Source organism: Oncorhynchus kisutch, unplaced genomic scaffold (genome assembly GCF_002021735.2).
Source record: "Oncorhynchus kisutch isolate 150728-3 unplaced genomic scaffold, Okis_V2 scaffold3815, whole genome shotgun sequence".
Lineage (NCBI taxonomy): Eukaryota > Metazoa > Chordata > Actinopteri > Salmoniformes > Salmonidae > Oncorhynchus > Oncorhynchus kisutch.
The window spans coordinates 30,001-45,536 of record NW_022265760.1 but is presented as its reverse complement, the minus strand read 5'-3'; the positions used below and the strand labels follow the sequence as shown (position 1 = coordinate 45,536).

At 49.3% G+C, this 15,536-nt stretch overlaps 1 protein-coding gene across 6 annotated transcripts in view; it reads right to left on the bottom strand.

Annotated features, from left to right (window-relative positions):
- The window catches only part of LOC109879248 (glutamate receptor 2-like), a 73,112-nt gene that overhangs the window by 30,127 nt on the left and 27,449 nt on the right, over positions 1 to 15,536 (bottom strand). For all 6 annotated transcript variants that reach the window (XR_004209061.1, XM_031821034.1, XM_031821032.1 and 3 more), the window contains exons 5-12: positions 12,095 to 12,148; positions 11,120 to 11,278; positions 9,939 to 10,106; positions 9,627 to 9,731; positions 7,027 to 7,134; positions 5,714 to 5,920; positions 5,096 to 5,463; positions 3,598 to 3,796 (exon numbers count right to left, since the gene is read on the bottom strand). Coding sequence is in view for 5 of the 6 variants with exons in the window: in XM_031821034.1 (XP_031676894.1) it covers positions 3,598 to 3,796; positions 5,096 to 5,463; positions 5,714 to 5,920; positions 7,027 to 7,134; positions 9,627 to 9,731; positions 9,939 to 10,106; positions 11,120 to 11,278; positions 12,095 to 12,148 (1,368 nt within the window). In the remaining variant the exon portion in view is untranslated. The remainder of the gene's footprint in view (positions 1 to 3,597; positions 3,797 to 5,095; positions 5,464 to 5,713; positions 5,921 to 7,026; positions 7,135 to 9,626; positions 9,732 to 9,938; positions 10,107 to 11,119; positions 11,279 to 12,094; positions 12,149 to 15,536) is intronic.

Here is a 15,536-nt window from a genome sequence, read left to right as displayed (position 1 = left end):
TACAGGGCCGTATTGATGTGTGTGTGTGTGTGTGTGTGTGCGTGTGTGTGATATGATACATAGCCGTAGTGATGTGTGTGTGTGTATTGAGTGTGTGCGTGTGTATTGAGTGTGTGCGTGTGTGTGTGTGTGTGATATCGTACAGGGCCGTATTGATGTGTGTGTGTGTGTTTGTGTGTGTGTGATATGATACATAGCCGTAGTGATGTGCTCTGGTCTGGTCTGTCTGTCTGACTGCTCTGGTCTGGTCTGCCGGTCTGACTGCTCTGGTCTGTCTGACTGCTCTGGTCTGGTCTGCCGGTCTGACTGCTCTGGTCTGTCTGACTGCTCTGGTCTGGTCTGCCGGTCTGACTGCTCTGGTCTGTCTGACTGCTCTGGTCTGGTCTGCCGGGCTGACTGCTCTGGTCTGTCTGACTGCTCTGGTCTGGTCTGCCGGTCTGACTGCTCTGGTCTGTCTGACTGCTCTGGTCTGACTGCTCTGGTCTGTCTGACTGCTCTGGTCTGGTCTGCCGGTCTGACTGCTCTGGTCTGTCTGACTGCTCTGGTCTGGTCTGCCGGGCTGACTGCTCTGGTCTGTCTGACTGCTCTGGTCTGGTCTGCCGGGCTGACTGCTCTGGTCTGTCTGACTGCTCTGGTCTGGTCTGCCGGTCTGACTGCTCTGGTCTGTCTGACTGCTCTGGTCTGACTGCTCTGGTCTGTCTGACTGCTCTGGTCTGGTCTGCCGGTCTGACTGCTCTGGTCTGTCTGACTGCTCTGGTCTGGTCTGTCTGTCTGACTGCTCTGGTCTGGTCTGCCGGTCTGACTGCTCTGGTCTGTCTGACTGCTCTGGTCTGACTGCTCTGGTCTGTCTGACTGCTCTGGTCTGGTCTGCCGGTCTGACTGCTCTGGTCTGCTGGTCTGACTGCTCTGGCAATGTAAATAGTCCAGTTGGCCATTTCATACATTGTTCAGCAGTATTACGGCTTGGGGGTAGAAGTTGTTTAGAAGCCTCTTGGACCTAGACTTGGGACTCCGGTACCGCTTGCTGTGCGGTAGCAGAGAGAACAGTCTATGACTTGGGTGACTGGAGTCTTTGACCATTTTTAGGGCCTTCCTCTGACACCACCTGGTAGAGAGGTCCTGGATGGCAGGAAGCTTGGCCCCAGTGAAGTACTGGGCCGTTCACACTACCTTCTGTAGCACCTTACGGGCAGATGCTGAGCAGTTGCCATACCAGGCGGTGAGGCAACTGGTCAGGATGCTCTCGATGGTGCAGCTGAGGAAATTGTTGAGTATCGGGGGACACATGCCAAATTTTTTTGTCTCCTGAGGGGGAAAATGTGTTGTTGTGCCATCTTCTCAACTGTCTTGGTGTGTTTGGACCATGTTAGTTTGTTGGTGATGTGGACACCAAGGAACTTGAAGCTCTCAACCTGCTCCACTACAGTCCCATCGATGCGAATAGGGGCGTGTTCGGCCCGCCTTTTCCTGTAGTCCACGATCAGCTCCTTTGTCTAGCTCACGTTGAGGGAGAGGTTGTTATTCTGGCACCACACAGCCAGGTCTCTGACCTGTCCTCGGATGGGGCCACAGTGTCTCCTGACCCCTCCTGTCTCAGCCTCCAGTATTTATGCTGCAGTAGTTTATGTGTCGGGGGGCTAGGGTCAGTTTGTTATATCTGGAGTACTTCTCCTGTCCTATTCGGTGTCCTGTGTGAATTTAAGTGTGCTCTCTCTAATTCTCTCATTCTTTCTCTCTCTCGGAGGACCTGAGCCCTAGGACCATGCCTCAGGACTACCTGACATGATGACTCCTTGCTGTCCCCAGTCCACCTGGCCGTGCTGCTGCTCCAGTTTCAACTGTTCTGCCATATTATTATTGGACCATGCTGGTCATTTTTTAACATCTTGGCCATGTTCTGTTATAATCTCTACCCGGCACAGCCAGAAGAGGACTGGCCACCCCACATAGCCTGGTTCCTCTCTAGGCTTCTTCCTAGGTTTTGGCCTTTAGGGAGTTTTTCCTAGCCACCGTGCTTCTACGCCTGCATTGCTTGCTGTTTGGGGTTTTAGGCTGGGTTTCTGTACAGCACTTTGAGATATCAGCTGATATACGAAGGGCTATATAAATAAATTTGATTTGATTTGACCTCCTCCCTATCTCATCGTCGTCAGCAAACTTAATGATGGTGTTGGAGTCGTGCTTGGCCACGCAGTCATGGGTGAACAGGGAGTACAGGAGGGGACTAAGTACGCACCCCTGAGGGGTCCCCTGTGTTGAGGATCAGCGTGGTGGATGTGTTGTTACCTACCCTTACCACCTGGGGGAGGTCCATCAGGAAGTCCAGGATCCAGTTGCAGAGGGAGTTGTTTAGTCCCAGGTTCCTTAGCTTAGTCAGGTTAGGTTAGATGGGGGAGCATCGCTGCACAGCTATTTTCAGGTCTGTCCTGTGATGTTCGATCGGGTTCAAGTCTTGGCTCTGGCTGGGCCACTCAAGGACATTCAGAGACTTGTCCCGAAGCCACTCCTGCGTTGTTTTGGCTGTGTGCTTAGGGTCGTTGTCCTGTTGGAAGTTGAACCATCACCCCAGTCTGAGGTCCTGAGCACTCTGGAGCAGGTTTTCATCAAGGAACTCTCTCTACTTTGCTCCGTTCATCTTTCCCTTGATTCTAACTAGTCTCCCAGTCCCTGCCCCTGAAAAACATACCCAATGGCTTCCGTCTGGCCACTCTACAATAAATGCCTGATTGGTGGAGTGCTGCAGAGATGGTTGTCCTTCTGGAAGGTTCTCCCATCTCCACAGAGGAACTAGAGCTCTGTCAGAGAGTCACCTCCCTGACCAAGGCCCTTCTCCCCCGATTGCTCAGTTTGGCCAGGCGGTCAGCTCTAGGAAGAGTCTTTGTGGTTCCAAACTTTTTTTGGTACCTTTCCCCAGATCTGTGCCACTATACAATCTTGTCTTGGAGCTCTACGGACAATTCCTTCGACCTCTTGGCCTGTTTTTTGCTCTGACATGCACTGTCAACTGTGGGACCTTATATAGACAGGTTTGTGCCTTTCCAAATCATGTCCAATCAAAACATTTACCACAGGCGGACTCCAATCAAAATCTGAAGGATGATCAATGGAAACAGGATGCTCAGTTGAATTTTCGAGTCTCATACTAAAGGGTCTGAATACTTACAGTATATACAGTACATAGACTGACTGTATTGAAGACCTGCCTCGGACTAAAGCAAAGCAACTAGCAAGGTACTGCTCTGGTATGGACAGACGTGGGGAGAAGAAGGTGCTTTTTGTGTCGTTGAATCTGAGACCTTTGAAATGTTTGAATCCTTCTTGATGTTGTGTGTGTGGTGTGGTGTGGTGTGTGTGTGTGTGTGTGTGTGTGTGTGTGTGGTGTGGTGTGTGTGTGTGTGTGGTGTGGTGTGGTGTGTGTGTGTGGTGTGGTGTGGTGTGTGTGTGTGTGGTGTGGTGTGGTGTGTGGTGTGATGTGTGTGTGTGTGGTGTGGTGTGGTGTGTGTTTGTGGTGTATGTGTGTGTGTGTGTGGTGTGGTGTGGTGTGTGTGTGGTGTATGTGTGTGTGGTGTGGTGTGGTGTGGTGTGTGTGTGACCCACCCTAAAAAACTCCTTGGTAGAGCCAGAGTCCAGGGTCCCGTAGGCGATCTCCGTCTGTTTAGCCAGGTCCTCTGCTCCCTCTATAGGAGAAACCATCCTCTCCACAGTGAGGAAGGCAGCCAGGTTGGCCGTGTAGGACGAGATGATGATTAGAGTGAAGAACCACCACACACCACCCACTATACGTCCTGATAGAGACCTGGAGAGATAAGCACACAGTCAGACACCACACACACCACACCAGAGAGAGAGAGAGAGAGAGAGAGGAGAGAGAGAGAGAGAGAGAGCGAGAGAGAGAGGAGAGAGAGGAGAGAGAGAGAGAGAGAGAGAGGGAGAGAGAGAGAGAAGGGAGAGAGAGAGACGAAGGGGAGAGAGGAGAGAGGTGTAGCCTGGTAGACCCGTAGCGAAGGAGAGAAACGGGAATATGCAGCAAAAACACGGTACCCCTCCAAGAGGCAGGAAAGGAAGTGACATCATGCATTGACGGCCCCAGGGTGGTGGATATATGCTAACCTGACCTTTGACCTTTGACCTCTGACCTGTGGTTATGTGGTGGTCCTCGTCTCCCTCTCCTCTCCTCCCCTCTTCTCTTCTCCCCTTCTCTTCTCTCCCCTTCTACTCTCCTCTCTTCTCTCCTTCTCCTCTCCCCTTCTCATCTCCTCTCCTCTTCTCCTCTCCTCTCTCTACTGATGTGAAATTCCAGGCTAGGTGATATTAACTGTTTAACATAGGCACCCAGACACCCTAACCCCTACTTCTTAACCCCTCAACTCTTAACACCCTAAACTACCTCCTGTCTTCTGATCAGTAGTCTGGACTGAGACACAGGGAAAGTTGTTTAGGAGAGCTAGTAGCTAGAATCAGTTAGCATTAGAGATAGAGGCTAGAATCAGTGAGCATTATCGCTAATGGCTAGAATCAGTTAGCATTAGGGCTAGCAGCTAGAATCAGTGAGCATTAGAGCTAATGGCTATAATTAGTTAGCATTATGGGTAGCAGCTAGAATCAGTTAGCATTAGGGGTAGCAGCTAGAATCAGTTAGCATTTGAGCTAGAGGCTAGAATCAGTGAGCATTAGAGCTAATGGCTATAATCAGTTAGCATTTGGGGTAGCAGCTAGAATCAGTTAGCATTAGAGCTAGAGGCTAGAATCAGTGAGCATTAGAGCTAATGGGTAGAATCAGTTAGCATTAGGGGTAGCAGCTACAATCGGTTAGCATTACGGCTAGCAGCTAGAATCAGTTAGGTTTAGGGCTAATGGCTATAATTAGTTAGCATTATAACTAGTAGCTAGATTCAGTGAGGATTAGAGCTAGCAGCTAGAATCAGTTCGCATTAGAGCTAGAAGCCAGAGGTCGGGGTTAAAGCTAGTGGCTAGAGGTCAGAGGTCAGGGTTAGCGTAAGCAGCAGGAAGTGAGGTCAGCATATAAACACCAGCTCCAGGAGGAAGGGGGGCTGCCAACACAGCGAGCCACGTTACCTAGCAACAGTACACCAACCTTGGGGAGATATCACAGCCTTGCTGCATAAAGGCTCCTAGAGAGAACCACAGAGAGTTAAAGATCCCAAACTCATTAGAGGACTCGCTGGTGGGCAGCTGGCCATCCTCATACTCCTCCATGTGCCATTCATACGGGCTGAACCGGCTCACCAGGAACAGCACCACGCTCACACCGATGTAGGCAAACACTATACACATCCAGATCTCATAGGCCAGCGGGTCCAGGAAGGAGAAAACCCCTGGTTTAGACTTCTGGGGCTTCTTGATCATGATGGAGATGCCCAGAGACATGAATGGCTTGGAGAAGTCGATCACCTCCTCTCTGACCAGGGTGATAGTGAGAGGGGCTACGGCTATGTCTGCTTTCTACAGGTGGGGGGGTGGGGGGAGAGGGGAGGAGGGGGAGGGGGAGAGGGGAGGAGGAGGAGAGGGGAGGAGGGGGAGAAGGAGGAGAGGGGAGGAGGAGGAGGAGGAGACGGGGAGAGGGGAGGAGAGGGGATGAGGAGAGGGAAGGAGGGGGAGAGGGGAGGCAGAGAGTTACACTTAGTTCTTGTGTCCTCAGGTTCTAATTTCATAATAACAACAGAGATCAAAGGTCAGAGGTCAGGGTTCTTACCCCGTACACCAGCTCTCCAACCATCCCGTTCCAGATCTTGGTTTCAGCGTCTCGAGCTCCGTACTTTCCATCTCCCACAATCCTTAGCTGGTAGCGTATCCCACAGTGCTTAGCAATCTCTGCTGCCAGGTCGACGCAGTAGCCTTCGTAACGGTCGTTGTCTAGGAACAACTCAGCATTCTTCTTTAGCATCACGTATGGAGCTTCCTGCAAAACACACACAAACACACACACAACACACACACACACACACACACACACACACACACACACACACACACACACACACACACAACACACACACACACACACACACACACACACACACACACACACACACACACCACACCACACACACACACACTTTTACCAGGATGTCTTTAAAGATGACCATATTTTTTGTCATTTGAACAACCACCCACCATCCTTCACCACCTACCACCCTTCACCACCCACCACCCTTCACCACCCACCACCCTTCACCACCCACCACCAACCACCCTTCACCCACCCACCACCCTTCACCACCCACCACCCTTCACCACCCACCACCCTTCACCACGCACCATCCTTCACCACCCTTCACCACCCACCACCCACCCTCACCACCCACCACCCTTCACCACCTACCACCCTTCACCACCCACCATCCACCACCCTTCACCACCCACCACCACCCTCACCACCCACCACCACCTACCACCCTTCACCACCCACCAGCCACCACCCTTCACCACCCACCACCCTTCACCCAACCACCCTTCACCACCCTTCACCACCCACCATCCTTCACCACCCTCCACCACCCACCACCCACCACCCTTCACCACCCACCACCCACCATCCTTCACCACCCACCACCCACCATCCTTCACCACCCTTCACCACCCACCACCCTTCACCCACCACCCACCACCCTTCACCAACCACCACCCACCATCCGTCACCACCCTTCACCACCCACCACCCACCACCCTTCACCACCCACCAGCCACCCCTCTTCACCACCCACCACCCTTCACCACCCACCACCCACCATCCTTTACCACCTACCACCCTTCACCACCCACCAGCCACCCCTCTTCACCACCCACCCCTCTTCACCACCCACCACCCTTCACCACCCACCATCCTTTACCACCTACCACCCTTCACCACCCACCAGCCACCCCTCTTCACCACCCACCACCCTTCACCACCCACCACCCACCATCCTTCACCACCCACCACCCACCACCCACCATCCTTCACCACCCACCACTCTTCACCACCCACCATCCTTCACCACCCACCACCCTTCACCACGTTGTTACCAGGATAGTTGTGACGATAACAGTCTTGTTCTCCATCCCATTAGTGTCGTTGGGGAAGATGTCTAGTTTAGTCACCACCATCTTGTCCACTTCATTCCAGTAGCCAATCTGAAAACACACATATTATGACTAAAAAAAGCTTAGTTTGCTGATAAAGAGCTTGCTTGCTAAGACATATGTACAATCAAAGAAATATATGTTATTTCAAAACAGTAATCACAGCGATGAAGCTAAACGTTTAGCTAGCTAGCATGGGGAGTATGGGGTAATGTTAGTTACAGCATAGTGAGGGTAAATTATTTTTTCAGCATCTTGCTAGCTAGTTGTAGCGAAGCTAGCTGCACAGTCACATGGCTAACTAGCAACATGACATCATTTCTATTCTGGAGGCAGTGGAAACACAAAGCTAGCCCAACTCAAGTTGACCTCCAGGAGGCTTTAGATACCGACTCTTGTTGACTTCCAGGAGGCTTTAGATACTGACTCGGGTTGACTTCCAGGAGGCTTTAGATACCGACTCGGGTTGACTTCCAGGAGGCTTTAGATACCGACTCGGGTTGACTTCCAGGAGGCTTTAGATACCGACTCGGGTTGACCTCCAGGAGGCTTTAGATACCGACTCGGGTTGACTTCCAGGAGGCTTTAGATACCGACTCGGGTTGACTTCCAGGAGGCTTTAGATACCGACTCAGGTTGACTTCCAGGAGGCTTTAGATACCGACTCGGGTTGACTTCCAGGAGGCTTTAGATACCGACTTGGGTTGACTTCCAAGAGGCTTTAGATACCGACTGGTGTTGACTTCCAGGAGGCTTTAGATACGGACTCGGGTTGACTTCCAGGAGGCTTTAGATACCGACTCGGGTTGACATCCAGGAGGCTTTAGATACCGACTTGGGTTGACTTCCAAGAGGCTTTAGATACCGACTCGGGTTGACTTCCAGGAGGCTTTAGATACCGACTCTGGTTGACCTCCAGGAGGCTTTAGATACCGACTCGGGTTGACTTCCAGGAGGCTTTAGATACCGACTCGGGTTGACATCCAGGAGGCTTTAGATACCGAATCGGGTTGACTTCCAAGGGGCTTTAGATACCGACTCTTGTTGACTTCCAGGAGGCTTTAGATAGCGACTCGGGTTGACTTCCAGGAGGCTTTAGATACCGACTCGGGTTGACATCCAGGAGGCTTTAGATACCGACTTGGGTTGACTTCCAAGAGGCTTTAGATACCGACTCGGGTTGACTTCCAGGAGGCTTTAGATACCGACTCTGGTTGACCTCCAGGAGGCTTTAGATACCGACTCGGGTTGACTTCCAGGAGGCTTTAGATACCGACTCGGGTTGACATCCAGGAGGCTTTAGATACCGAATCGGGTTGACTTCCAAGGGGCTTTAGATACCGACTCTTGTTGACTTCCAGGAGGCTTTAGATAGCGACTCGGGTTGACCTCCAGGAGGCTTTAGATACCGACTCGGGTTGACCTCCAGGAGGCTTTAGATACCGACTCGGGTTGACTTCCAGGAGGCTTTAGATACCGACTCGGGTTGACCTCCAGGAGGCTTTAGATACAGCAGTTTTTTCTGGAATTCAGAGGTACGCTACAACAGGTCCTTCTCTTGGTTTGAATTCATTTTTGCAATTCGTTCCAGTCATTGGCAGCAGAGAACTGGAAGGAAAGGCGGCCAAAGTAGGTTTTGGCTTTGGGGGATGACCAGTGAGATATACCTGCTGGAGTGCGTGCTACGGGTGGATGTTGTTATTGTGACCAGTGAGCTGAGATAAGGCGGAGCTTTACCTAGCAAAGACTTATAGTTGACCTGGAGCCAGTGTGTTTGGAGACGAATATGAATCGAGGGCCAGCCAACGAGAGCATACAGGTCGCAATGGTGGGTAGTATATGGAGCTTTGGTGACAAAACAGATGGCACTGTGATAGACTGCATCCAACTTGCTGAGTAGCGTGTTGGAGGCTATTTTATAAATTACATCGCAGAAGTCAAGGATCGGTAGGATAGTCAGTTTTACGAGGGAATTTTTGGCAGCATGAGTGAATGATGCTTTGTTGCGAAATAGGAAGCCAATTCTAGATTTAATTTTGGAATGGAGATGTGAATCTGGAAGGAGAGTTTACAGTCTAACCAGATACCTAGGTATTTGTAGTTGTCCACATATTCTAAGTCAGAACCGTCCAGAGTAGTGATGCTAGCCGGGCAGGCGGGTTCGGACAACAATCGGTTGAATAGCATGCATTTAGTTTTACTAGCATTTAAAAGCAGTTGGAGGCCACGGAAGGAGAGTTGTATGGCATTGAAGCTCGTCTGGAGGTTAGTTAACACAGTGTCCAAAGAAGGGCCAGAAGTAAACAGAATGGTGTTGTCTGCGTAGAGGTGGATCAGAGAATCACCAGCAGCAAGAGCGACATCATTGATGTATACAGAGAAGAGAGTCGGCCCGAGAATTGAACCCTGTGGCACCCCCATAGAGACTGCCAGGGGTCCGGACAATGCTGATTGACTGATTGTAAGGAAGTGAATAGGCTGGTGAATGTTAATTGGCTGATTGTAAGGAAGTAAGTGTGCTGGTAAATGCTGATTGGCTGTACCTTAACTGGTCCAGTGTTCTTCAGTTCCATCACGTTGACGGAGTAGTTGACTCTTTTACCATACTGGTCAAACTGGATATTACCTGTCAGCCCATCCACACGCACCTACACACACACACACACACACACACACACACACACACACACACACACACACACACACACACACACACACACACACACACACACACACACACACACACACACACACACACACACCACAAATACCCAGTATTTTACCATATAAAACTACACAACACAAAAGATAATTGAAGACCCTAAAAACACGCTAAAATCTGTTTCTATGGTAACCTGTTTGAGAGCGCGTTCTATCTCCATCCCCTGAGACCAGGGCACTGCTGGATTGGCCAGACAGTCCCCGTTATTACCACGACGACTGAAATCGATCCGCTGCTTGGTGAGTGTCCGGAACGCTTCAGTCATAACCTGGACCGCATCATAAGTCAGAGCTGATGTGTACTGGAGAGAGAGAGAGATAGAGGGATAGCAGGAGAGAGAAAGGGAGAGATATTCAGAGATGGAGAGAAAGAAAGATAGAGGGAGAGAGAAATGAAGAGATATTCAGAGATGGAGAGAGAGAGAGAGAGAGAGAGAGAGAGAGGTGGAGAGATGAAGAGATATTGAGAGATGTGGAGAGAGAGAGAGAGAGAGAGAGAGATAGAGGGAGAGAGAAATGGAGAGTTATTGAGATATGTGCTGATATGCTGTTCTAATAACCCATTTCTGTGTTCATGCAAGTGACTGATTGAACGAATCCTCACTTCAGTATCTGCAATTTAGTTAGAGGTCGTAGCCTGATCCTTCAGCACCAGGGTTAGGGTAGGGGTTAGGGGTTAGGGTAGGGGTCAAGGGTATGAGATTAGAGGTGGTACTACCCTGATCCTGCTGTCAGCTCCAGGGTTAGGGTAGGGGTCAAGGGTTAGGGTAGGGGTCATGGGTTAGGGTTAGAGATTAGAGGTAGTACTCTGATCCTGCTGTCAGCTCCAGGGTTAGGGTCGGGGTCAAGGGTTAGGGTAGGGGTCAAGGGTTAGAGATTAAAGGTGGTACTACCCTGATCCTGCTGTCAGCACCAGGGTTAGGGTAGAGATTAGGGGTTAGAGGTTAGGGGTTAGGGGTACTACCCTGATCCTGCTGTCAGCACCAGGGTTAGGGTAGGGTAGGGGTTAGGGGTACTACCCTGATCCTGCTGTCAGCACCAGGGTTAGGGTAGGGTAGGGGTTAGGGGTACTACCCTGATCCTGCTGTCAGCACCAGGGTTAGGGTAGGGTAGGGGTTAGGGGTACTACCCTGATCCTGCTGTCAGCACCAGGGTTAGGGTAGGGTAGGGGTTAGGGGTTAGAGGTTAGGGGTACTACCCTGATCCTGCTGTCAGCACCAGGGTTAGGGTAGGGTAGGGGTTAGGGGTACTACCCTGATCCTGCTGTCAGCACCAGGGTTAGGGTAGGGTAGGGGTTAGGGGTTAGAGGTACTACCCTGATCCTGCTGTCAGCACCAGGGTACTCTTTCTCCTCCAGTGCTTCCCATCTCTGGTCGAACTTGGAGACGAGTGGCTCCTCAAAGTCAACAATCTGGAAACCCGACACATTGGCTCCCCCATACTGGATCTTAGACAGGTCACCATCAACGAAGCCCTGGACACACACACACACACACATACACACACACACACTGAGTTAATAACCTGGTATCCATACTGGATCTTAGACAGGTCACCATCAACGAAGCCCTGGACACACACACACACACACACACACACACACACACACACACACACACACACACACACACACACACACACACACACACACACACACACACACAAACACTCACACACACACAGACACTGAGTTAGTACCAGGCTATATGTGATGTCATTACCAGTTATGTAGTAATATGAGAGGTACCAGGGATCATACCAGGTTAGTACCAGGTATCATACTAGGTTAGTACCAGGGATCATACCAGGTTAGTACCAGGTATCATACTAGGTTAGTACCAGGGATCATACCAGGTTAATACCAGGGATCATACCAGGTTAGTACCAGGGATCATACCAGGTTAGTACCAGGGATCATACCAGGTTAGTACCAGGGATCATACCAGGTTAGTACCAGCGATCATACCAGGTTAGTACCAGGTATCATACCAGGTTAGTACCAGGTATCATACCAGGTTAGTACCAGGGATCATACCAGGTTAGTACCAGGGATCATACCAGGTTAGTACCAGGGATCATACCAGGTTAGTACCAGATATCATACCAGGTTAGTACCAGGGATCATACCAGGTTAGTACCAGGGATCACACCATGTTAGTACCAGGTATCATACCAGGTTAGTACCAGGTATCATACCAGGTTAGTACCAGGGATCATACCAGGTTAGTACCAGGCTATGTGTGATGTCAGTACAAGTTATATGAAATATGAGAGGTAGCAGGTATCATACCAGGTTAGCGATGATGTAATGGTATCCTTTAACATGTCGGCCAATGGTGATGACCTGCAGGAACACAAAAACAATATAATGTAAAACAATATTATATAAAACAATACCATATTAGGAAGGGATAAACACAGCCGTTTTGTACATTACCTATGAAATGGATTAAAGCACACATTTACCATTTCAGAAACGATTATTCAGGAATATCAATCAATATACTCTATCGTAAAACAATGTCACAAATACCCTTACCTTATACTGTACCTAATACAGTCAACAGACAATATTCAATAGAACTCAATGGATCCCAAGAGAACTAAATTGATCCCAATATAATTGAATGGATTCCAACAGTACTCAATGGATCCCAATAGAATCCAATGGATCCCATTAGAACCCAATGGATACCAATAGAACTCAATGGATCCCTATAGAACTCAATGGATCTCAATAGAACTCAATGGATCCCTATAGAACCCAATGGATCCCAATAGAACCCAATGGATCCCAATAGAATCCAATGGATCCCTATAGAACCCAATGGATCCAATAGAACCCAATGGATCCCTATAGAACCCAATGGATCCCAATAGAACCCAATGGATCCCTATAGAACCCAATGGATCCCAATAGAACCCAATGGATCCCTATAGAACCCAATGGATACCTATAGAACCCAATGGATCCCTATAGAACCCAATGGATCCCAATAGAACCCAATGGATCCCAATAGAACCCAATGGATCCCAATAGAACCCAATATAGGACATCAGTTCAAACAGGTGCAGAGTGGAGAACAGGAGTGCTTCTTAAAGAAAAACTAACAGGTCTGTGAGAGCTGGAATTCTTACTGGTTGGTAGGTGGTCATATACTTATGTCATGTAATAAAATGCAAATTAATTACTTAAAAATCATACAATGTGATTTTCTGGATTTTTGTTTTAGATTCCGTCTCTCACAGTTGAAGTGTACCTATGATGAATTTTACAGACCTCTACATGCTTTGTAAGTAGGAAAACCTGCAAATCGGCAGTGTATCAAATACTTGTTCTCCCCACTAAACATATGTAAGTAATGTAATGTAAGATATGCAAACATGATTAAAGTGGCATTATTTAAAGTGGCGTTGTTTAAATTCACCCTAAAAGTGGTTTGGATATCATAGCCTACAGTTAGTGAAAAACCCTGCATTCAACCCTCTGTAAATCAGTCAGTTCTTAACGTAAAGACTTGAAACTCAGGATTCTGCCCAATGAGGATATGTGTTTACTTTCAGCTTCCTGTGAATAGGGTCTTCCTGCCATAGGGTCTTCCTGCCATAGGGTCTTCCTGCCATAGGGGCTTCCTGTGACAGCCATAGGGGCTTCCTGCCATAGGGGCTTCCTGCCATAGGGGCTTCCTGTGACAGCCATAGGGGCTTCCTGCCATAGGGGCTTCCTGCCATAGGGGCTTCCTGCCATAGGGGCTTCCTGTGACAGCCATAGGGGCTTCCTGTGACAGCCATAGGGGCTTCCTGCCATAGGGGCTTCCTGCCATAGGGGCTTCCTGTGACAGCCATAGGGGCTTCCTGCCATAGGGGCTTCCTGTGACAGCCATAGGCTCTTCCTGCCATAGGGTCTTCCTGCCATAGGGTCTTCCTGCCATAGGGGCTTCCTGCCATAGGGGCTTCCTGTGACAGCCATAGGGGCTTCCTGTGACAGCCATAGGGGCTGTTTCGAAGAGTTAAAAAGGCACATCTTTCAAAGATTTCGTGTGTGATTAGGCAACCCTCATGAACCGGTACATATTAGAAAACCTGATTTTTCTCTGTATTTTTTGGCCTTTTTGGAAGACTTGCAAATTCCATCTAGGTAATGTTCTGTATCAATGTGTATGAATGTAATATATTTCCAGATTATAGTTGGGGGGGCATATAAAGAGCCACATACGCGGAGAGCAGCTGTCTCTGACGTTTTGGGGGTAAGATATTGACATCCAGAAAAGTCTTAGCACAAGGCCCAAAATGAAGCCTGACCTACATTTGAGGTGCTTTTGGGTGACAGTGGCACAATTCAACGACAGGAACGTTCCTGAGGTCCTCCCGATCTGTGCAAGCCTAACCTTGACCGTGTGGAATTAACCCTTAAAGTGGCCAGTGATCGGGCCTCAATGTAGGCAGCAGCCTTTCTGAGTTAGTGATGGCTGTTTAGCAGTCTGATGGCCTTGAGATAGAAGCTGTTTTTCAGTCCCTCAGTCCCAGCTTTGATGCACCTGTACTGACCTCACCTCCTGGATGGTGGCGGGGTGAACAGGTAGTCAATCAATCAAATGTATTTATAAAGCCCTTCTTACATCAGCCAATGTCACAAAGTGCTGTACAGAAACCCAGGCTAAAACCCCAACAGCAAGCAATGCAGGTGTAGAAGCACGGTGGCTAGGAAAACTCCTTAGAAAGGCCAGAACCTAGGAAGAAACCTAGAGAGGAACCAGGCTATGTGGGGTGGCCAGTCCTCTTCTGGCTGTGCCGGGTGCAGATGATAACAGAACATGGCCAAGATGTTCAAATGTTCATAAATAACCAGCATGGTCAAATAATAATAATCACAGTAGTTGTCGAGGGTGCAGCAAGTCAGCACCTCAGGAGTAAATGTCAGCCTGTCGGGCTGTATCACAGCCTGGTACGACAAGCCAAATTTCTTCAGCCTCTTGAGGTACATATCCCAACCAGAACCCATGGATTACAGGCAACATCCACATCGAGCTAAAGGCTAGAGCTGCCGCTTTCAAGGAGCGGGACACTAATCCAGACGCCTATAAGAAATCCTGACGAACCATCAAACAAGCAACGCGTCAATACAGGATTAAGATTGAATCCTACTACACCGGCTCTGATGCTCGTCAGATGTGGCAGCAAACTATTACAGACTAAAAAAGAGCACCAGCTGTTCTGGATGACTGTGTGATAACGCACTCGGTAGCTGATGTGAGGAAGACCTTTAAACAGGTCAACATTCACAAAGCCTCGGGGCCAGATGGATTGTCAGGACGTGTACTCAAAGCATGCGCAGACCCACTGGCAGGTGTCTTCACTGACATTTTCAACATGTCCCTGAATGAGTCTGTAATACCAACATGTTTCAAGCAGACCACCACAGTCCTTCTGCCCAAGAATACAAAGGCAGCCTGCCTAAATGACAACAGACCCATAGCACTCACGTCGGTAGCCATGAAGTGCTTTGAAAGGCTGGTCATGGCTCACATCCACACCATCATCCCGGATATTCTAGACCCACTCCAATTCGCATACCGCTCCAACAGATCCACAGATGACGCAATCTCAATCGCACTCCACACTGCCCTTTCCCACCTGGACAAAAAGAACACCTATGTGAGAATGCTGTTCATTGACTACAGCTCAGGTTTCAATACCATAGTGCCCACGAAGCTCATCACTAATCTAAGGAC